Source organism: Lycorma delicatula, chromosome 7 (genome assembly GCF_047948215.1).
Source record: "Lycorma delicatula isolate Av1 chromosome 7, ASM4794821v1, whole genome shotgun sequence".
In the NCBI taxonomy this organism is placed as follows: Eukaryota; Metazoa; Arthropoda; class Insecta; order Hemiptera; family Fulgoridae; genus Lycorma; species Lycorma delicatula.
In genome coordinates, this window is record NC_134461.1 from 18,940,548 (window position 1) to 18,961,067 (window position 20,520).

Sequence of the window (20,520 nt, forward strand, 5' to 3'; positions counted from 1 at the left end):
TAAGCCAATATTTGGTAAAACAACATATATTCAACAGCTAGTACTATTTTGACACTGTAAAATAAGTGAAACCCGCAATAAGGAGGAAACATCCCAGTTCTCTCTCAAAAGATATAATTCTTCTGCATAATAATGGCCATTTCTGTATCGCTCAAAAGATACTGGAAGCTATTCAAAAGTTGGTCATGAGATGTTATATCCATACCTTTTTTTTTATTTGATCCTCTCAGAATTTTTACGCGGCATTAATTTCGACAGCATTGAGCTGGAAAAATGGCTCCAATTCAAAGATGAACAACTCTTTACTATGGAAATAAGAAAGCCCACAAAAAGGGTCAAGGGTAAAGGTAGCCAGGGAGTGATACCTGAATGACCCTTGTATTCTGAGCTTGGCAGAAACTTTAATAACTTTTTTCCTTGTTTTTAAAGATATAAGCTCAAAACAAAACCAAATTAACTTGAATAAAGGACGATAAATTTTGTCTGCAGAACGTAACCACAAAATCTCAAGTTTTGTAATTTAATGGGCACATCTGCCACCCACACACGGTTAACTAAGTCATGTCTGTTGAAACTTACTTAAAACCTGTTACTTAAATTCCTCTTATAATATATTAGCAGCTTGTATTACACCTACTGTGACTAATTTGAGCTACTTGACAGTTTAATATTACCTGTACATCTTTATAATTATCAGGAATTAATTTAGTTGTGTTCCTTTGCAGCGTAATATCCAATTTTAATAAAGAGTTGGTTTTGAATAATGCAGCCTAGATCGTGGATACCGGTGTTCTTTGGTGGTTGGGTTTCAATTAACCACACATCTCAGGAATGGTCGAACTGAGACTGTACAAGACTGTACTTCATTCACACTCATACATATCATCCTCATTCATCCTCTGAAGTATTATCTAAACGGTAGTTACCGGAGGCTAAACAGGAAAAAGAAAGAAAGCCTCATAAAGAATATCTATCCAAAATCAAACAATATGATTTACATTACACTGCCCTCCATTGATGACAGGCCAGTTTAAACCTAACCATGACATTCTACAGTAAAGAGGCAGGATATCTCCACAGATACATTAGCTGCTTAGAAAAGGTTTTATGGTTAAACAGAGACTGAACAACAGTCATTCCTTACATACAGACACAACATCCCAAAAGTTTGGTTTGAATGTGTTCACAACCCTTTAGTTATATGTTCATTCCATTAACAATAACACTTTATTATTTATCTTAAAAATTGACTTTTTTCTTGAAAACGCAGTTTTAGGTATTAGCATTAGAATTTTTTAAATATTTATTAAGATAAATATTTTTAATATGAACTGCAATTTTTTACCTTTAGATTTATGACTAAATTGTGAAAAAACCAATACAATAAGAAGTAGGAAAATAAAAATAATAAAATCAGTAACAAAAATATGCCACAAAAATGTAATTCTTTATTAATCATTTATGTATACCATTATATTCAGTGTAGGTAGATTTCACATAAAATGTATTAATAATAACCCATATCTTTCATAAGAATCCATTTTGAGAAGTTCTAATGGTTTTATAATTACATATATTATGGAAAATAACACCAATGATTGCTAAAAAAAAAGCAATGAAATGTTAAAATTCTTATCAACCTTATTTTTAAATATCTATAGCCCAATCAAAATCTAAGTCATTATAAATATTTTTTTCTTTTTTTTAAAATTATTTACTTATATTTTAATATTTTTATGTTAATTTATTTTTATTTACATATATATATATATATATAATATAAGACTGTTCATTTGACAAAAATGTGTTTTACTATCATAAAAATATAACAATAGGTTGGTATGAATATATGTTTTTGTAATTTTAATTACTTAACATAATAAAATTACAACATATTAGTCAAAGAGGAGGCAGAATCACTAAGCTGTGGTCGATCAATGGAATGGGGATAAAGCGGGTGCCACCAATCAAGAACTCTAACTTTCATAACAGGGTTTAAGACTACCCGTATAGATCCTGCTTCAATGGCACACCTTGGACCAGAACCAAAAACTAACTGAAGTTTACATCGCATTGCTTGATCCAGAGTTAATGATACAGACAACAATGTCTGGCCAAGGACCATCGGTGTTGGTACGTAGTTCATACACGTTACCTAAAAGCAAAAATATGATTTAAAATAAAATTATTTTAATCGATATAAATAGATATGTTTAATAATGTTAAACGCAATATTTCAGCTGCATTCCTACGTAGATAGGAAAATAAGTCATGAACAAGGACATTTTTATTCAGTTAATATTCACAGAATGTTTGACCAGTTCTGATTATATATACTTTGTACATCATCTGAGATCAACATACTGATGATATAAGACTGTATGAGCTTAAACCATTGTCAGGAACAAGTTGCAATATAATAAAGACCTAATACTATCATGGACATTAAAGTGAGATAACCATGAAGAGATCAATTAAGGCTACTCTTGTCATTTGTGGTATGATTAATTAAACACATAGTTTTTCATGATATGTATGATACCTATTTCTTAAAGCTATGAATAATAATGTCTGATTTTTAATTTAGCGCATGCCTGAATTATTTTAGTATATTAGCTAAATTATCTTTAATTAATAATTCTAATTCATTAACTAATTTTATTAATATTAATAAATGAACCACCTAGTAATTAATACAGAAATAATCAATTAAGACATCTTGCACTCTTTCAGCTTCTATCTTATTTTATAATTATTATTAAACCAGTGTTAATAAAAATTAATTGCAAATAATTGTTTTATTGAGATGAAATGTAAATAAAATCAATTAAGTTAAATATAATATTACTATTTTTACATTAACAATAATTAAGAAATTTTAAAAGGGTATCCCTAGTCAGTTCATCAATTCTTTTTTTTTCCAAAAGTGTCCCACAAATCCAGGTATACTACAATATTTATTTTAAATTAACAAAATAAATATTTTTACTACAAAAATATTTAAATTAACACTGAAAATCTGCTTTGTCCAGCGATTGCTTTTTTCTGAATTGTTTTTTCAGAACAATTCAGGACATTCATTTTCTTTCTCGACTGTTTTTTTTATGCATGTAATAATATTTATACTGTAAAACTTCTTTTTTTTTTGTTATTTTGGTTATTTTTTTGTTATCATACCGTAACAGCCGTTTACAGTAGTGAAATTATAATTACCATACTGATACTTTCATTTAAAAAACTAATACATCATCTTAGTCTCAAGTTAGCTTTGGTAGAGCCAAACCCTTTAAACCAAAAGTACTAGGGACATGGTAACTTAAAGTTTCCACTGCTTACAAAGCTGATCACAACCAGACATTCACTGGGGAGATTTATGTGATAATAATAAACAATATAATTTTACAATTAACACATAAATAAGGGTAATTTTTCACAGCCAGCAGTATAAAAGAGAATGAGTTACGTATCTGGAACTAAGATTAAATTATTATGTAACATAAATAGTTTATGTTTAAATATTTAAGAAATCAGTAGTATTTAAATTATAAAGGTACTGGAGCTTTAAGAAATAAGTACAAAGCTTTTTGGCTGTGTAATATCAGAAGGCGAATCCATAGTACACTATGGATCCCTTCCCCTGCTCCTAACATCTATCAGCGACTTCTCACACCAGCAGCCAAAGTAGTGGGTAGGCAATCTACTGCTGTAGGTAGTTCTTCGGTGGCACCACTGACATGCTATATTGAAATAAGAAAATAAATGAAATTATAAATATAATCTAACCAAACTTAACAACCTATGCTCACTGGTCAACGTTAGTGAACGAAGCAAGTGTAGCTTAAGTTTGGTTAGATTATATTTAAAATATTATTTACTTTCTTATTTCAATATAGCGTTTCAGTGGTGCCATCTAAGAACTATCTACAGCGGTAGATTGCCTACTACATTAATACCAAGTAGTGTATTCTAAAAATCACATCAATTAATTTGCAATGACTTGCACCAAATCTAATTATGACATCACTATTATAGTAATGAAATACGTTGTGGTAATTTGATAACTTACAAGTATGTAAGTAAGTAAGTTTTAACTTACAAGTAGTTTTTATTTACAAGTAGGTTAAACTACGTTTTTGCTAGAAATAAACAGTACAATGATGTAATACAAAAGTATATGAAATGAGTTGTTTATTTTATAATAGGCTATAATGTTATATTAATTTTTTTATGAATTAATTTTTATTACATTATTTTATTTTTTTAATTTCCTATTCGAAAGAACTAATATTCTTTTGAGCTTTGTAGGCTTACAAAAATACAAAATAAAAATATTAAATTGTACAAAAAAATACACAAAGTGTTAAAGAAAAGTGAGGAAAGTAACTTAATTATAACATTTATTATAAAAAAGAAAATTATAAATATTACAGAGGTATTAAGTTCGTACTATAATAAACGTAAAATTAATTAAACATTAATTCTTACTACATTTTATAAACATAAAACATAAAATGAGTTCATACAAAATAATTTATACAGAACTCAAATAAATAGATTAATACAGTAGAATAAATAATAATAAATTCAAGTCTGTAGCATTTGGAGGTCTTACTTTTGTGCCAACCAGTAGCATGTGTTCTGCATGCCGCGTAATAGGAGTCAGGTAGAGGAGGCTTGTAGGGAGGACTTGCTTTAAGATTTTACATATACTCTATAACTTAGCTAGCCAAGTAATAACAAACTTATTTCATAAATACTCCTTTAAAACTGATAAAATGAATACCTGAAGAACTTTACATCCTTCTTCAGTGTTAGCAAATACATCGTCTAACAATTCCATTAAATTAGGCTTTTTTGAGTTTCTTTGTGTTGAATAAACTTCTTGACGAAGTTTAAAACAGAATATCCAGTGATTAGGCTTCAATTTCTAGAAAATAATACAAACAATAGATTAATTATAGTAAAAATATTGTTATATAAAAATTAAATACATGATAAGGCAAGAACACAAATTTTATTGTTGTCACCCATCTGAAAGGTCAGTTTATTACATACGTAATGCACTTCTTACTATAAGATCAAAATAAATTATCACCTCCACTTGGCTAGTACCCAAATAAATAATCATTAAAGTTTTCATTCATTAATGCTTCAAAAAACCTGTGCTTTTTAGCTCTAATAGAAAAACAGACGGTTGGTCATATATATTCTAAATGGCAGTTTTCACATTTCAGACTATAGATTCCTTGTTTATCTAAGATATTTATATTTTTCGAGTTTGCTATTTTAGTCTAATCGTTATTGTTATAAAATATTTTATTTTATTGTTGGTGGAGTATGTTGTTTTTAGATTATATATTTTATCAAAATATTTATAAAATCGATTAAATTCCATTTTTATATAAGATTTTTCTTATACAATATATATTTTTCCAACTATTAATATTCATAACAACTGCGATCTTCTTACATAACAGACATGACTAACTTTTTTATTATGACAACCAGTTGTGATTTTAAATTTACTTTTTACATAATTTAATTCTAATGATATAAATCGAAGAATAACTTTGTCTTTAGATGGTAGAATGACCTAAGTACTAGAAAGGAGACTGTGGGCAAATTGTTGGTCAGGTTATATTTCATTTATTTATATAAAAACATGAAATAGGTAATTTACTGTTCAGTTTATAGAAAATTAATATTCCATTCTGTGGATATGTGCTACTTTTAAAAGCTGGTAAATTTTAATCAAAGATGGTGGATTTTACCTCAAGATAAAAATTACTGTCGCAATACAAATATTACCTTAAAATGAAAAGGATTAAAAATAATCATATTTAAAAGATTAATAATAATTATCTTTACTTATAAATAAGATATATACCTCATGCCATACTAATGCACATTGTCTTTTAATCAGTTGATGTGGGTCGGCTTCAAATCCCATTATAGTTTTAGCTTTTGTAACAAATGGAGGGTACATGAAATACAAAGCACGAATTACGCATGCACGCAATCCATAATGTCTAACCATACATTCAGGTTTCAGTCTTTCTGGTAGTTTAGGACCTTTCATGTAAAACCTAAAAAAATATAACAGATTTCATAAAATTCTAAACATAGCACACAGATAAACCGTTGAGTTATATATTAAATTCATTCTTGTATATAAATAAAATGTATACAATCACAGCATTTTTCACCTTAAGAGCAAACTGCAGTGAAAATCATTACTGCAGCAGTCGAGATAGAATTTAAAAGAGATAAATTAAATTATAATATATTCTGTCATATTCTGAAATGCATTTAATAAATATAGATAGCAACACAATTATGTTGTCATTAAGTTTTAGTTTAAAAAACAATGCAAATCAAATGAAGACTAAATTTATTAAGCAGATGAATTAAAATGTTTTATTTGGGAATTGCTGCACCAAACAGAGGGTGTTAAATTCTGATTCAGTATAACCCCATTTATCTGGAATGGACAAGTCAGATGTGGTCCAAAGAATAAAAGTTCAGATAATCCAGAAATTTTATAGAATACTTTAAATTACATAAATGTGAAGAATAGAATACAAAAACTTATTTGAAGTCATTCTCATTTACAAAGAAATTCAAACTTTACTTGTAATATGATTAATGTTGAAAAAAATAGATCTTTAAATATAACTGATATATAGTAATCATGCCATTTTTATTTTTATGAACAAAAGGCAAGCAAATTCATTGTGCTGTGATAGCTGCAAGAGCTTATGCTTGTATATAACTCTTAAAATCTAACTGACAGGTCTACAATTAATAGGGTTTAATTTACTTATGAAAATAAACGGAAAATTAATTTTTTAACTTGAAAAAATTAATAAATTAAATTTACTCTATGTATATTTCATGGTATTATTACCAACCTGAAATTAAAAAGTGAACAGAACTATGAAAGAAATTGGGTTATACAGCTTAGTAAAAATAATCAATAATGCATACTTTAAAAATATCCTGATGGTGAATCGATCTCGATAAACAAAATAATGTCATATTACTAATCAGCCACATTAATGTCTGATCATTGCAATAAAAATTGTTTAATGAATTTAACCCTGTATTAAGGTTTAATACTATTTGTAAGTTTCAAATGCATAATTTATTTATAGAAAAACTATTTAAATTTCTTAAATCAAAACTGTAATAAAGTTTTACAGTTTGTATTCATTTTAGGTGAAAGCTCCATCTTAATTTTTACACTTTGTTTTTGCCATTGCCATTTTTTCTGCTTTTTTTAATTCATATGTATGAGTGAAGGCTTAAAACACCCATATTGGGTTTTTGCAACACTTTATTGCTCTTCCATTTGCAGTATGCTGTAATAAAGAAAATTTTTTAAAAGTACTTTTTCTTTTATAACTTTTCTGAAAAATTATATAAATGTTTTCTATAATTCACCTATAGTTTAGCATTTCATTATTCATACTTTCCAAACAATAATAAACTATATAGCTGAGAAGAAACACTTACATGATTTGAATGAAAATGATACTACACTTGAATTATATTTATTTTGTACATCAGAAACAGGTAATTCTATGTTTTATAATGTTTACATACATTAAATAAGGCCCTTCTTAAATAAATAATTTATCTAAGGTGGTAATGTGTCATACATTTCTAATTTTCTACATAATAAAAATCTCTAATTTGAAATGTCTGGTAAACTTCTGAATAATTGTACATCTTCAATGAATCTTTGGAGGTGGACACTGTTTTACCAACAATTAATTTCTAAAAACAACAGTTAATAAACTTGGGGTGTGGGTGGTGGTTAATTTGTTCTGATGTCTTGTTTTGTTCTTTCATATAATGAAACATTAAACAATAAAGTATGTTTACAATATGTACAAGTACAATCCTAAACTAATTTTAAATGTGAATATTTATTTTCTATCAATATAATAAAAATCAGAAATGATGAATTTCATAATAAACTGTCATAACATGCATATTTTTCATCTTTCATCTTTTGAGATGAGGTGTAAATAAGATTGAAAGAATTTAAAAAATGCAAGTAAATAGACTAAATTGATATAATTGCAGTTCTACTTTTCATGAAACATATTAAATTTCATAAAATAAGAAGTTGAACTTATAATAAAATCTATTTATAAAAGAAAAACTGACATTTAACAAATAATGATGCACCACATATTCATATTGAGTAAAATAAAAAATTTTTGCCATCAAACAGCAAATGCAGTTAATGTATATGAATGATACATTTAAATATGCATGACTGACAGATAACGTTTAAATGATTGGCTAGATATCAGTCACCAAAGTTCAAAAAGTGTAAACATGCAGATGTACAGTAGTTCTATCTGGTGTGTGAATTAGTGTTGGTACTGTTAATAGTACAGTGGAGAGAATGTTGTACCACAAAAGAAAGTCATAGCACCAAAAAGCTAGCCGCCAGTTGCCAGTCTAGCAATACATCCTTGAATCTTTCATTAGACTGAAATATTATAGTATATTGCTCAATAGTCAATTTTTAGTTTCTTCAGATAATCTTTTCTTTGAAATTTGTTCTTTTCTAAATGATTTTTTATAAGACTGCCTAAAAAGGAGTATGATTTTTTTTTTTATATATATATAGTAACGGAGATTTACCAGTTGAAGCACAAACTTTAATGAACTGTGAGCCTCAATCACTGTCAGCTGGGTTTGAACTGAATGATTGAAATCAATTTAATGAATAATATTAAAAAATAATAGAATTAGATTTATGTAAAATAATACTAAATAAATTTTTGTTTAATATTAATGGCTTTCCATGGGTACTGCGTGTGAGGTGATGACGCAAGCATCTCATGCAAGGCTAAACCAATTGGTGAAAAACAGGGTCTTTTGGGTGGTACAACGGGGTGCTCTTATAAATCTCTTCAATCATCCAATTTTCAAAATTCAAATGGGATATTTGGTATTAAGTTGAAGGCTAACTTTTGCATGCATCAGGTACACTCTCAATCATGATTATTTGAAGATGTAATATCTTTGCAACCAATCTTCTGATTCAAAAATTCAAACAGGATATTTGTTAGTATAATAGATAATCAAGATGGAACCAAACCAGAACAAAAATTAACTACAGAAAAATCGAGGGGCCTGCACTACACCAAGACCAGCTTGAGCCCGGCGAGCTCCCACAAATGGTCTTTGTATTGTTTGATGACAGTACGATTAGAGGTAATGCTGTTGGCATCGGATTGAGCCCACTATTGTCAAATTTGATGCTTTAGGGATATAGGGCAAAGTGAAACTGTGTATGCTATCAATAATATTGTGGTGGTGTATAAACTACAAAGGACTACCCTAGATAGAGCTGTCATAGGTCTGAGCACTAACATCTATGCCAAGGGCCAGGCCTACCTCATACACAAAAATAAAACCTGATGGCCAGAGTCAGGTTAACCCCATGGCTCCAGATAAGACAGAGATTGTTGTAATTACAACAACCAAGTGAAGGCCAAGATTGAAGATGGTGCTTGGAGGGCCAAAGGATAGTTTCAAGGACTGTGATAAAATACCTTGGAATATGGGTGGACACCAGGCCTGCTGTCTGGAGTGATATACTTTACATGCCAAGAAATGGGGAGAGGTCACTAGATACGGAATATACAGGAATGCTCTTAAATCAATACACAGAAGGAGCTGCCTCCGTATTACAGCTACATATCACATGGTTTCTTGAAAGGAAGTTGAAGTATTAGTGAGAATATTGCCAGTCGATCTGGAGATCACCCACAGGAAGAAGATTAAAGAGCAACAAAATTCTTTTGTTCTGCTGTAGAGCCATATAGAACATACTTCTGAATCTGGGTTAGGCCTATACATTCAGTCTTACGACCCAACACCATGGCTTCCCCAAGTAAATCTTTGACTGAAGCTGATTTTAAATGATTCTGATGAAAGTTTATTTTCTGATAGTGACACTAACAGTGAAAATCGTGAGAATGACATTGCAGTTGTTGATGCTGCTGCTGTTGCTGCTGATGAGGAAGATAGTAATTGTGAAGTGGATGTACAGGACAATTTCAATCGTCCATTTATTTGGGAGGGCATGGAAAATTATTGGGGGGCAACAGGAGCTATTTGTTGGTAATTCTGGACTACAAAATGCTTCCATAAATATTAATTCAATTGCATCTGCATTCATTTTGTTTTTTACAGAAGAATTAGTAAATACCACTGTTGTAGAAACAAACAGGTTTGCTGAACAATTTATGAATGCAAGAGGCAGACTTTTTTTACAGAATGCATGTATTTTCTTGTAAAATCTGCATGACACTGACAAAGCTCACCTGAAATAAATTTATTTGAAGGTTTTTATCTTCAATTAGATGAGTGTGTTTATTTACAACATAGTGAAAACCAAGTACTGTTTTTTTTTCTACATGACAATAATGATAGCGTAAGGCTACAATAATTTTTTCATATTGTAGAATTGAATAGAATAATAACAGATCGTATGTAGAATTGTTCTTGCATTATATAAATAGTGAACGGAGTAAAATTAGTCATTTATATGGCGATTTCAAATAGTTTTTATAGGATAATAGCAAATGAAAAATAATATGAACAGAGTAATAGCTATTTAATGATGATATTAACAATCTATGGACTCTTCTGTGCCTAATGGTGAAAATTTTGTAAAAATCCTCGTTTTTTTGGTTTTATTACAGAAGTTTTAACAAAGATGTACATTTTTTAAATCTCCGTCCATGGACTGTGTTAAATCCTCCAGCACCAAAGGGTTAAGTAAAATAGCGGTGACCAATCAACTTTTAGACAATTGTAATTTATTTAAATGTATTTTTCATTTTGTAAAATTAGAGGCATTTAAGGATTTCTTAAGATAAGATTCTCATCAGGTCTTGCATTGATAAGGAAATTTTGTCCTTCAATGAAAATATTTAAATGCAGTTGGAGGGCTCTGAATAGTAATTTTCCTACATTACTGAGGTCTGAGTAATGTTCTAAACTAAAATTATTCAATACAATGCACCCGGAATCATGAAAATGGTAACAAATTTTTTGTCAATATTTAAAAAAATTTGTTTTGCCAAATGGAATTGATGCAGTTTACCATTTTTGTTAGTTGATAATTTTTTCAATTTTGTATGGCATTTCTGTTTACAACATCTAACTTTCCGGCTTTCTTTTAATAATAGAAGATAGTTTTCAAAGAATTTTGTTTAAAAAATCACCATATTATTGATCAATTTTATCTGTAACTTGAAAAAATAATTTCAGATTTAGATTATTTCAATGATTAGTTATTATTGCTGCAAAACCAACAAAATAAAACAGCAACTTTTCTATGCATATGGTTCAATAAACATATGTATATATAGTGACCCAGGTCAATGGGTAGGATACAGCTATTGCAATGAACAAATCATGCAAATTTGAATGATCTTTGAGAGTCTCAATCAGCAAAAATATCTTTAATGTTATTTATTTTCACTTATAAAAAGCCTTATTATTAATATTTATGATGAAAAAATTATTTAGGTTGGAAATCATCAATGTATTAATCACTTTTTTTTGTAATAATATATTTAAATTTGGAATACCTTTTATAAAGGTTAAACCAAAATTTAGCAGTACTAACAACATGATGTGTACTTCGGCAAATACAAGCAAACGTAGAAACATCTTCAGGACGAATATATTCTGACAAAAGAAACCATATATCTAATGGATAATCAGCACCCTCTGAACTAGAACTACTTTCTGTAACAGTCTTCTTTCGCCGACGAGGACCTTTTTTCACAACAACTGTAAGCAAAATCATTGAAATGTTACTCTGTTTTAAAATTACCTAATGTTAATACAATAAAAGTTTATTCAATAAGACATAATTAAATTAAAATTATGTAAACAGGTAAATCAATCTTTATTTGTAACATTATATTTTCCACCAAACAGACAACATCTGAATACAAAATTGATGTTATTAAGATAATAATTATTATTATATTTCTGCTAAGAACACTATTACTTCTATGTTGAGTATTGTTTACTTTTCTTATTATATGGACACGTTTTGGAATAACTCCACAGTCAAAACTTATTGTACTGTTACGTTTTGACAATTTAGTTATTCCAAAACACAATAGAAGAATGAAGCTAAGAAAGGTAAATAGTATTCAACATAGAAATCCAAGTACAAATTGATAAAAAATAAATAAGATTTCTATGAAGAGAGGTTAGGATTAAAGTTACAGTTCTGTAGATTAAGGTTAAGGTTTTTTTTGAGAGGGGTTAAACACAATCTTACTTGGCTGAATTTATGTTGTCAGAGAACTACTCTGACAACTCTTAAGGTTATTTTATGGTTAATTTTAAATTTCTGACTTAATGGTTTTTTTTCTTTTGTGAAAAACACTTTCATGTTATCATCGCCTGGGTAAAAATAATAATAAAAAGCGCCTTCTATGTATTAATAAAATAGGGTTAAAACTAAAATAATAACAGTTCTCTTGGTCTTCCTTTTTTCTCATTAACATAATCATATATCAATATGAAAAAATTAACATTGATCAAGTAATTGCTCAGTATTACCAAATGTGACCTCCTACCAAATGACCTCCCATTTTAATAATCTTTTATAATAGCCAAACAGATTGTTTTTAGAATTTAACTCTTTTACCAGACAGTATTCAAATTGTAACACCTTAATTCGACAGACAATATAAAAAGTGACACTAATATACAGTAAGATAGAAGTATTCTACAAAACACAGAAAAGCAACTAGTTATTAAAAAAACTTACGTCTTTGATCAACTTCACTACACTCTTCAACTAACTCACGTTCAAATTCTTCAAGTTTTTCATCCCAAGCTCTATCATCATTGTTTAGATTTAAGTGTTTTACTGAAATAAATGATAACCAATAACTTAAACAAATATAAATAAAAAGTTAAATTGTATATTATTATAAATATTGGCAACTATAAAAGTGGTTAATCAGAAGTTTTAAAACATAATTATGATTATATGGAACTTTAGGTATAAAAATAATATATAAACACTCTTTTTTCTGAATATATAGAGTCCTCTTGTGCAAAATGTAAACCAATAACAAATTAAACTGTAATTATTGATTTTTATTCATTAATAACAATAATACAAATTCATAAATTAATTCTAGAGGGTATTTTTTTGCAAATAATAAACCAGAATTTTTAATTCAGTAAAACACTACAGTACACAACGCTGATATTAACCGATAAAGTTGTTAAATAATGCACAGTAGAAAAATTCCAAGTAAACACAAGATGAATTTTAAACCCACTAATTTCAGCAAAATGTAATATTAAGCTATGTATTATACTTATGATAATTTTTTACCTTCACGCTCTATAGAAGTAACAGCAGCCTTTTTTAAACGCCCCTTTCCTGATGGACAAGCAGAATTCGCAAAGTCGGCGAGAGTTACGTCTTAAAAAAAAAACAAATGCAAACTATAAGAGGAATGATAACCTTGAAGGGTTATGCAATTACCTTCACATTTAATACTTAATAATATTAAGCGGCAGTTATTTTACAACAAACACTTAAAATATTACTTAATTATGTCATTATAATGAAATAATTAAATGCGGGAATTAAGCAAACAAATTTGTTATGACATGAAACATAACCTACCACCGATGCTGTTTAACCGTTGATTAACTCTGTATGACCTAGAATTTTTGGCAGCTTTTTTCAGTTTTTGTGACATGATAGACCATTTAGAGTATTTAATGCTAAAGAACTACATTTTTACTTAACTTTTTAATAAGAAAACAATTATAAAAATATACACATAAAAAACAACAAACAGGATGAGAGTCAGCCATCTTGACAGCTGACTGCATGAACTGTGTGATTTCGGTAATGTGCGCTGCTCGGCTATTATTTTAAATTTTGGATTCAAAGATTAATTCTAGTTATAATTACTTAAATTGAATTTTTAAAATAACATAATCCATTTACCAATGACATTTTTAAAATCGAATATATTGTAAATTATATAACTGAGTATATTATGAAGGTTTTGATTAAATTATCTTTTATTTTTCCGATTATTAGTTATTTTAATATTTTCTGTAGAAAAGTCTGTATGTCTTTTGATTTAATAAAATATTGTTCTCAATGAATTATTGTCATTCATACAATCATTATCGAGTACTATCATCACTGCTTCCTTAATATTAATATGAAAAATTTTTTAGACTTATTTTACCCCCACCCAACTGACGTCACAGCCCAAGATGGCTACTGGGGATTTGATGTTTAGTAATAGGAGTGAAAGAATAGGAATTTGTAGGTGTGTCGATTTCGTACTTCGGCAATAATGTCGATGTCATACGCGGTTAGCAAATGTTTGGTGGTTAGGTGTCGTGTTTTAAAGCTTGTATACGTACTAGTGCGAAATTTTGGTAGCTAATAAGCTGCAGTGTGATTTAAAAATGTTCAGTGATCTGTGAGGTAAGATTGGCCTAGCCTAGGCCACCCGCCTGCCGCCTCTAATCTTTCCTATTGTAAATATACTAAATATTTTTTTTTGTTATTGTTCATCTAAAAATCAAGATTCAAGATGTGGAACATGATGTGTGATGTTATGCCTACCATATCAGAGGATGGCATTAGTCAAAGAAGTTCACAATTCTCAGGGGAGGATGCAAATTTTGAACAGCTTATGGTTTCCATGCTCGACGAGCGTGATAAATTAATGGACAGTTTACGGGAGACTCAGGAACGTCTTGCTGAAACTGAAGGGAAGTTAGCCGAAGTCGAGAAGGAGCGTGATTCACTACAACGTCAGATATCAGCCAACCTACCTCAGGTGAGTAACTTACTACGTGCGTAACTATCGGCCATTCAGTGAGCTGCCCATTGCTCCCGATTTGGAGCTTTATTGATTCTCCCAAGTCCAAGCTGTACTCTTTGACCGCCATATTCAACTTATTTCTTATTAGTAATTAATTATGATCGGTTAATATTTATTTTAAAGTAATTTCCATTATTAGGTTTAGTAAAAACAGGTATCTAAAAATGCCGGTTTCCAAAGTTCATCGACCTATAACATGAGCAACGCCTGGTTTTATTATCATTTTTAATTTATTTTGAGCAGTATGGGGTTTTATTACATATACTTATAGTAATGAGTGCTATTTAGTGTATAGTAAATTTATTTTAAGTGCTACTTATATTTTAAACTCTAAAACTTACTTATCGTTAACTTTGACATAACCTAAATTTATAGACAGATATCGGACAATGTATAGTTAACGATTTGGATTTTAAATCTCATACGAATAGAAACTTATATTCACAGTAACAAATTAGTTATGGTTTTCAATTTGGCCATTTTTTGAATATAACATAATTTTTCAATAACTACAAAAGTATTTGGATAATTTAATTTGTTTACGATCCTTTTATAAATTAACAAGCAAAAGGTTTATTTTACATCTTGTTATATTTAAGCTTTTTTAATAGTAAATTGAACTGCGGTCGATTGTATTTTTATTAAAAGTTTTTTTTCTTTTTTAATTCACGTTTTATTAATGCAAGTGTACTAATAAAGATGCTATTAAATATTAAATCAATTAGTATTTCTCTTATGTATTTATATTTTCTCATTTTATTTTCTGAGAATGAGAACTGAAATGTATTATTGATTTTTTGTCTGTATGCCCTGTATTTTGTTGTTTCTTATAACATTTTCATTCTTTTTATGCATTAAATGTACGTGTTACTGAAAAAAATAACTGCAACCATAGAAATTCAATGATTTAATTTTTCTTTTGGCATAAATATATTTTTCAAAGATTACAACAAAAATAATGGATACATCTTACAATAAAAATCTATTTCATTAAATTCATATATCATCATATATAAATAAATTGTATACACACAAGTTTGTTTAAAACACGAAATCATTCTTTATTATTATCATTCATTAAATTGAAGTAAATCTATTTACAATTTACAAGAAAATGTTACAGAATCCTCCATAAAAAAGAAGGTATTCATAATACTAAACGATATACTTTTATATCAAATAATATTGCTCTACCATCGAAGCATACATCAATTTAATGAAGTATAATTGGTATAATTTAATTTGGTCTATGTATCATTTGATTCTTAAATTACTGTATTTACATTATATATACAAGTAACTAAATAAGTATTCAGACTGAATTGAGTTAAAACAGTACTAGAGCTAGTAGTAAAAACATCTAACTTTAATGTTTGATAAGTCATTTTGTATGACATATTTTTTAGCTATGAGTATTTTGATGAAAATTTGGGATGTATCATATTATGAAAATTATTCATAGTTTCATATAGGAACTACACTATATGAACAAAACCTGAAAAATCTTTTTTCTGCCAGTTTATTAGTGGGCTCAGCTTATGCAACAATATGGATGTAAAGCAAAAATTGAATTTATGTCATCTGTTAAAACTATTTAGACTATTTATCACTATTGAATTGATCTGATTACCAAATTCATTTTTGCCATTAGATCTTAGAATCATCTGCATTCCTTTTCTTGTTCCTGCTGGGCAGCTTGGTAAATAACCTCCAATTTTCTGAGGAAGCCATTCTTTAGATTACCCTTCTTCTTCCTGCATTCTTAATCCTATATTCTCAGGTTTGTGGTGTTGGTATTTAATTAACTCACTCTACTCGTGCCTTTGTATTGACAAGCCCCTTTCTTAGCAAGTTTTCAGCTGGAGCTGTTTCTCAACCGAGATTAAATTGTAAGACTGTGTTTAAAATTATTTACCAGTAGAGTTACCCTTCTTGTAGAGAGGGGGTTTGCAAACAATTTTTAGTTAAACACATGCCACCCAATTCAGGAGATGGGTGTGGGGGAGGTTCCTAAAATAAGTCAGTCTATTCCAAAATGGTTCTTTACTATCTTAAGGTAAAAAAATTGACACAACATTTATTTCAGTTTATCAGCCCAAAATTGTTGGCAGATGTGTTGATTCTATTCTAATTAAGAATACTCCAAATTTCCTTGGAAATCAGATAGATAGAATGGATGTCTACAGTTTGAGCCTTGAACCACTCGTTTGTTGTGATTACTTGTTTGTTTTTATTTTAGTTGCTTTTTTAGTAGCCATCCCTTTTTCACTATCCACTTCTTTCTCATGTCCTTGATTACTTTCTTTGTGGTGATGTTTTGTGGGTTTTTTCTAGACCCTTATTGGATCCATATTACTGATACTGGGAATTGCATCCTTGATATCTTGTGGCTTGGCGCAGTTTACTCTGGCTCATCCAATGACTATTTCCTATCTAATAGTGTACAAAATGTCCTTGAGTTTAAGTCTCATAATGTAATGCTTATATACATATTCATGTGCAATTAGTGTTCTAGGTATATTTTATGTTAACATAAATTTAGTGCATTTTTAGACAGGCTAATCCATAGAATATTAATTTAAAAATTTCTATTCAGAATTCTGTATATTTATTTTAAGTCATTATGTGATGAATTTTGAAGAATTTGTATGTAAAAAAAAAAATCAGTTCATCATAACAGATAAATTCAAAAAAAGAGCAAATGTTTAGGTTTATTTCATAACAGGATAATGAAGAAATGGAAAGGAAAATTAAATATTCTTCTTATCTGTTTATTTATTAAGAATATATTTATCCATATAATTTTCTTGCATTCATATAGATTATTCATTTTTTCACATTTATGTGAAATATGTTAAACACATTTCTGTAAAAATATTTTTTAAATTTGTTCATTTTTACTAAGAAAGTAATTTTTTTATCGTTATGAAATCTTTGATAGCTAAGAGATTTTTACAGAAGTGAGATTTTTTATTTAACTTAACTCCAGCAACGTGTGTGTCAATGTCAGTAGTAATGCAATAATTGGCTAGCAGCCTTTAAAACAAAACTACTTTACTGGAAATTCTAAAATTCATAATAAAAATAACATCTCAAATTTTTAAGAAACATTCACCCTTTAATTTTTATTACTAAGAGTAGTTGAAGAATGAAACATTTTAATATTAAAAAAAATTTAGGTTTGATTAATCTACGTAAAAAATTATTGTGTTCTAAAATTAGTTTTACCTATATGCACTACTAATTTTTAATTTTCTGTGTCATGTTCTATGTTCATGCCCTCTTCTGAGTTATTCTTCACTGATATTCACCATCAAACTTATAACCAAATAAAAAAGGCAATTCTGAAACAAAAACAGAGACAGTTGATTTGCCAGAATCTTCATTGCTGTTACTATTATCAGTGTTTAGGGTCTTTGTGTAGCATGCTTATTATATTATCATTTAATGAATCCATAACAAAATATGTAGTATATACTTATGTACAACAAACACAGCTAAAAAATAAAATAATTTATTGCAAATGTATAAACAGTGAACACCAAACTTAAGTAGTATGCTGCTAGGATGCAGTAAATATAACTTCTCTCAGCTTAGAATTGTAAAGAAGAGACAAAAAATTGAATTTTATGGGATAAATTTACCATTTTTCAATACCTGAAGTGTTTCTATGAATACTTCATTATGTGTTACAATCTATAGCTAATTAGTATGAAATAAAAAAAAAACCATGACAAGCCACACAATTTGATTTTAACAACTTAATATAAAATCAGTCGTTACATCCATCAAAGTTGGAACTGCTAAGAAACATTAATTTATAAATGAAAAAATATTTGTTTTACCTATTGAACCTAGAGTCTTATGTAAAGACTGACATTTGTGTATGGATCAAATCCTTTTTTTGTTTTATTATAATATTTTTGCAGTATATATACTTAATTTTTTAAAAAGTAACTTTAAAACTAAATTAATTTGACTTTGTGAATCCATAAACTGTCTGATATTCTGTTGTCTGAAAATTAATCAACATTTACACATAAACATTCATTTGTTCTGTTGATTAGTTTTTTCGCATTATTTTTCCCTTCTTTAACATGATTTTAATTATATTATAATGTTATATTTTTAAAAATTAATTTTGACACCTAAATTAACAAACTTTATGTTCTCAATCTTTTTGAAAACTAGAAGATTTTTGCTGTTACTTGTCATTTAAAAAAATTAAATTATAGAGGTGTATAAAAAAGAATATTCAAGTTTTAAAAGCTATTTAATATCTCTTAAGTTAAGTAATGAATCACAATTAAAATGAAAGTGAAATTCTTATAGTTTATCCCTACAAGTGTTCAGTGTGGATAGTTTTCAACATATGGCACACATTCAACCAATAAAAGAGTTCATCCCATATTTTAACCCTTCAATGTGTTAGTTAGGTAACTATGCCCCGTCTACCTGCGTGAGTTTTTTTAATAAAATTACAGAAATGAGCATGTTAGTTGAATTTATTTTAACTTTTGCTTAAGATTTCAAATTTTAATAGTAAACATTCTAGAAAACTGATTAATAAATATTTTAGCATGAAAAAGCAGGTATACAGTTATCTTAAAAGGCTTTGTTAGTGTGATAAATATCAAAACATGGATCTATGCACAAGCCAGCTTCAGGTTGTACAAGCCATCAAACTTATATCCCAAATTATTATTATCAGTGACTTGTAATGCAACCCTAGAAAATAAATAGGTCATTTTATTAAAAATTTCATCTTGTAGGTGTACTACATCATCAGTCTAATGTAATGTAATGTAATGTAATATCTAAATATTCAGCATCAGAGAAGTCAGAGTCTGATGCTAAGTCATCTAATAACGCTGCTACTTCATTATCAATCACATACGCACTATTTTCTGCCATGTTTGAATTGTTTACTTTCTACAAAAAAAATCCCAAAAACACAAGAATTAATTTTTTTTGAAAACAAGAAATCAAGTGCAACAAATTCAAAAAAGATACGATAAAGGAAAAAAAATCGTATTATAAGCACAATGTTTATATAACTACATTTGGAAAAAGAAAAGTTACATAAACACAACATTACTAAAAATACAAAATAAATTAAATTATCAAAAGAAAACGTAGTATTAACACGATGTTTTTATAACAAAAATTTTGAAAATGTAAGTGTAAACCGAACAACAACATTGAATGATGTAGTGGAAATCAGAATGATGGCAGCATGGTGGGAGGAACAGGAGGCTATAGTAAAAGAACATTCTAAACAGCTGTTTCTCTTATCAATTTTTATGGAAATTAGGTCTATGAGTAACATTTTATAATGATACTATTTCCCTAATGGTACTATTCCCCTATATTAGTAAATAAATTGACTGAAGTCATTTTACACAGCAGCAGCTGATAGCAATACATAAAGCACACTATTACGGCAAAACACTGTGGAACTGAATTTTCACTGCCGTAATAGTATGGCAAAACGCATATAAAGGGTAATCAGCATGACTGGACTAATGGAAGTAACTGCTGCTACAATGATGTGTTTAAAATTCTTAGATAAGAATGTAGCAGAGGC

General features: G+C 28.5%; 2 protein-coding genes across 5 annotated transcripts in view; one reads left to right on the forward strand and one right to left on the reverse strand.

Annotated features, from left to right (window-relative positions):
- Window positions 1-1,428: 1,428 nt before the first annotated feature.
- On the reverse strand, window positions 1,429-13,919 carry fsd (transmembrane protein fates-shifted). The gene is made up of 7 exons (XM_075371011.1): window positions 13,706-13,919; window positions 13,409-13,498; window positions 12,830-12,931; window positions 11,628-11,832; window positions 5,888-6,086; window positions 4,784-4,927; window positions 1,429-2,155 (listed from the first exon to the last, which is right to left on the reverse strand). Exons 1-7 carry the CDS (start codon window positions 13,779-13,781, stop codon window positions 1,886-1,888), a joined length of 1,086 nt encoding a protein of 361 aa, XP_075227126.1. The 5' UTR covers window positions 13,782-13,919; the 3' UTR covers window positions 1,429-1,885.
- Window positions 13,920-14,313: 394 nt separating this feature from the next.
- Liprin-alpha (PTPRF interacting protein alpha) overlaps window positions 14,314-20,520 on the forward strand; it is a 681,298-nt gene continuing 675,091 nt past the window's right edge. For all 4 annotated transcript variants that reach the window (XM_075371365.1, XM_075371367.1, XM_075371368.1 and 1 more), the window contains exon 1: window positions 14,314-14,888. In XM_075371365.1, coding sequence (XP_075227480.1) covers window positions 14,640-14,888 — 249 coding nt within the window. In that variant the 5' untranslated portion in view covers window positions 14,314-14,639. The remainder of the gene's footprint in view (window positions 14,889-20,520) is intronic.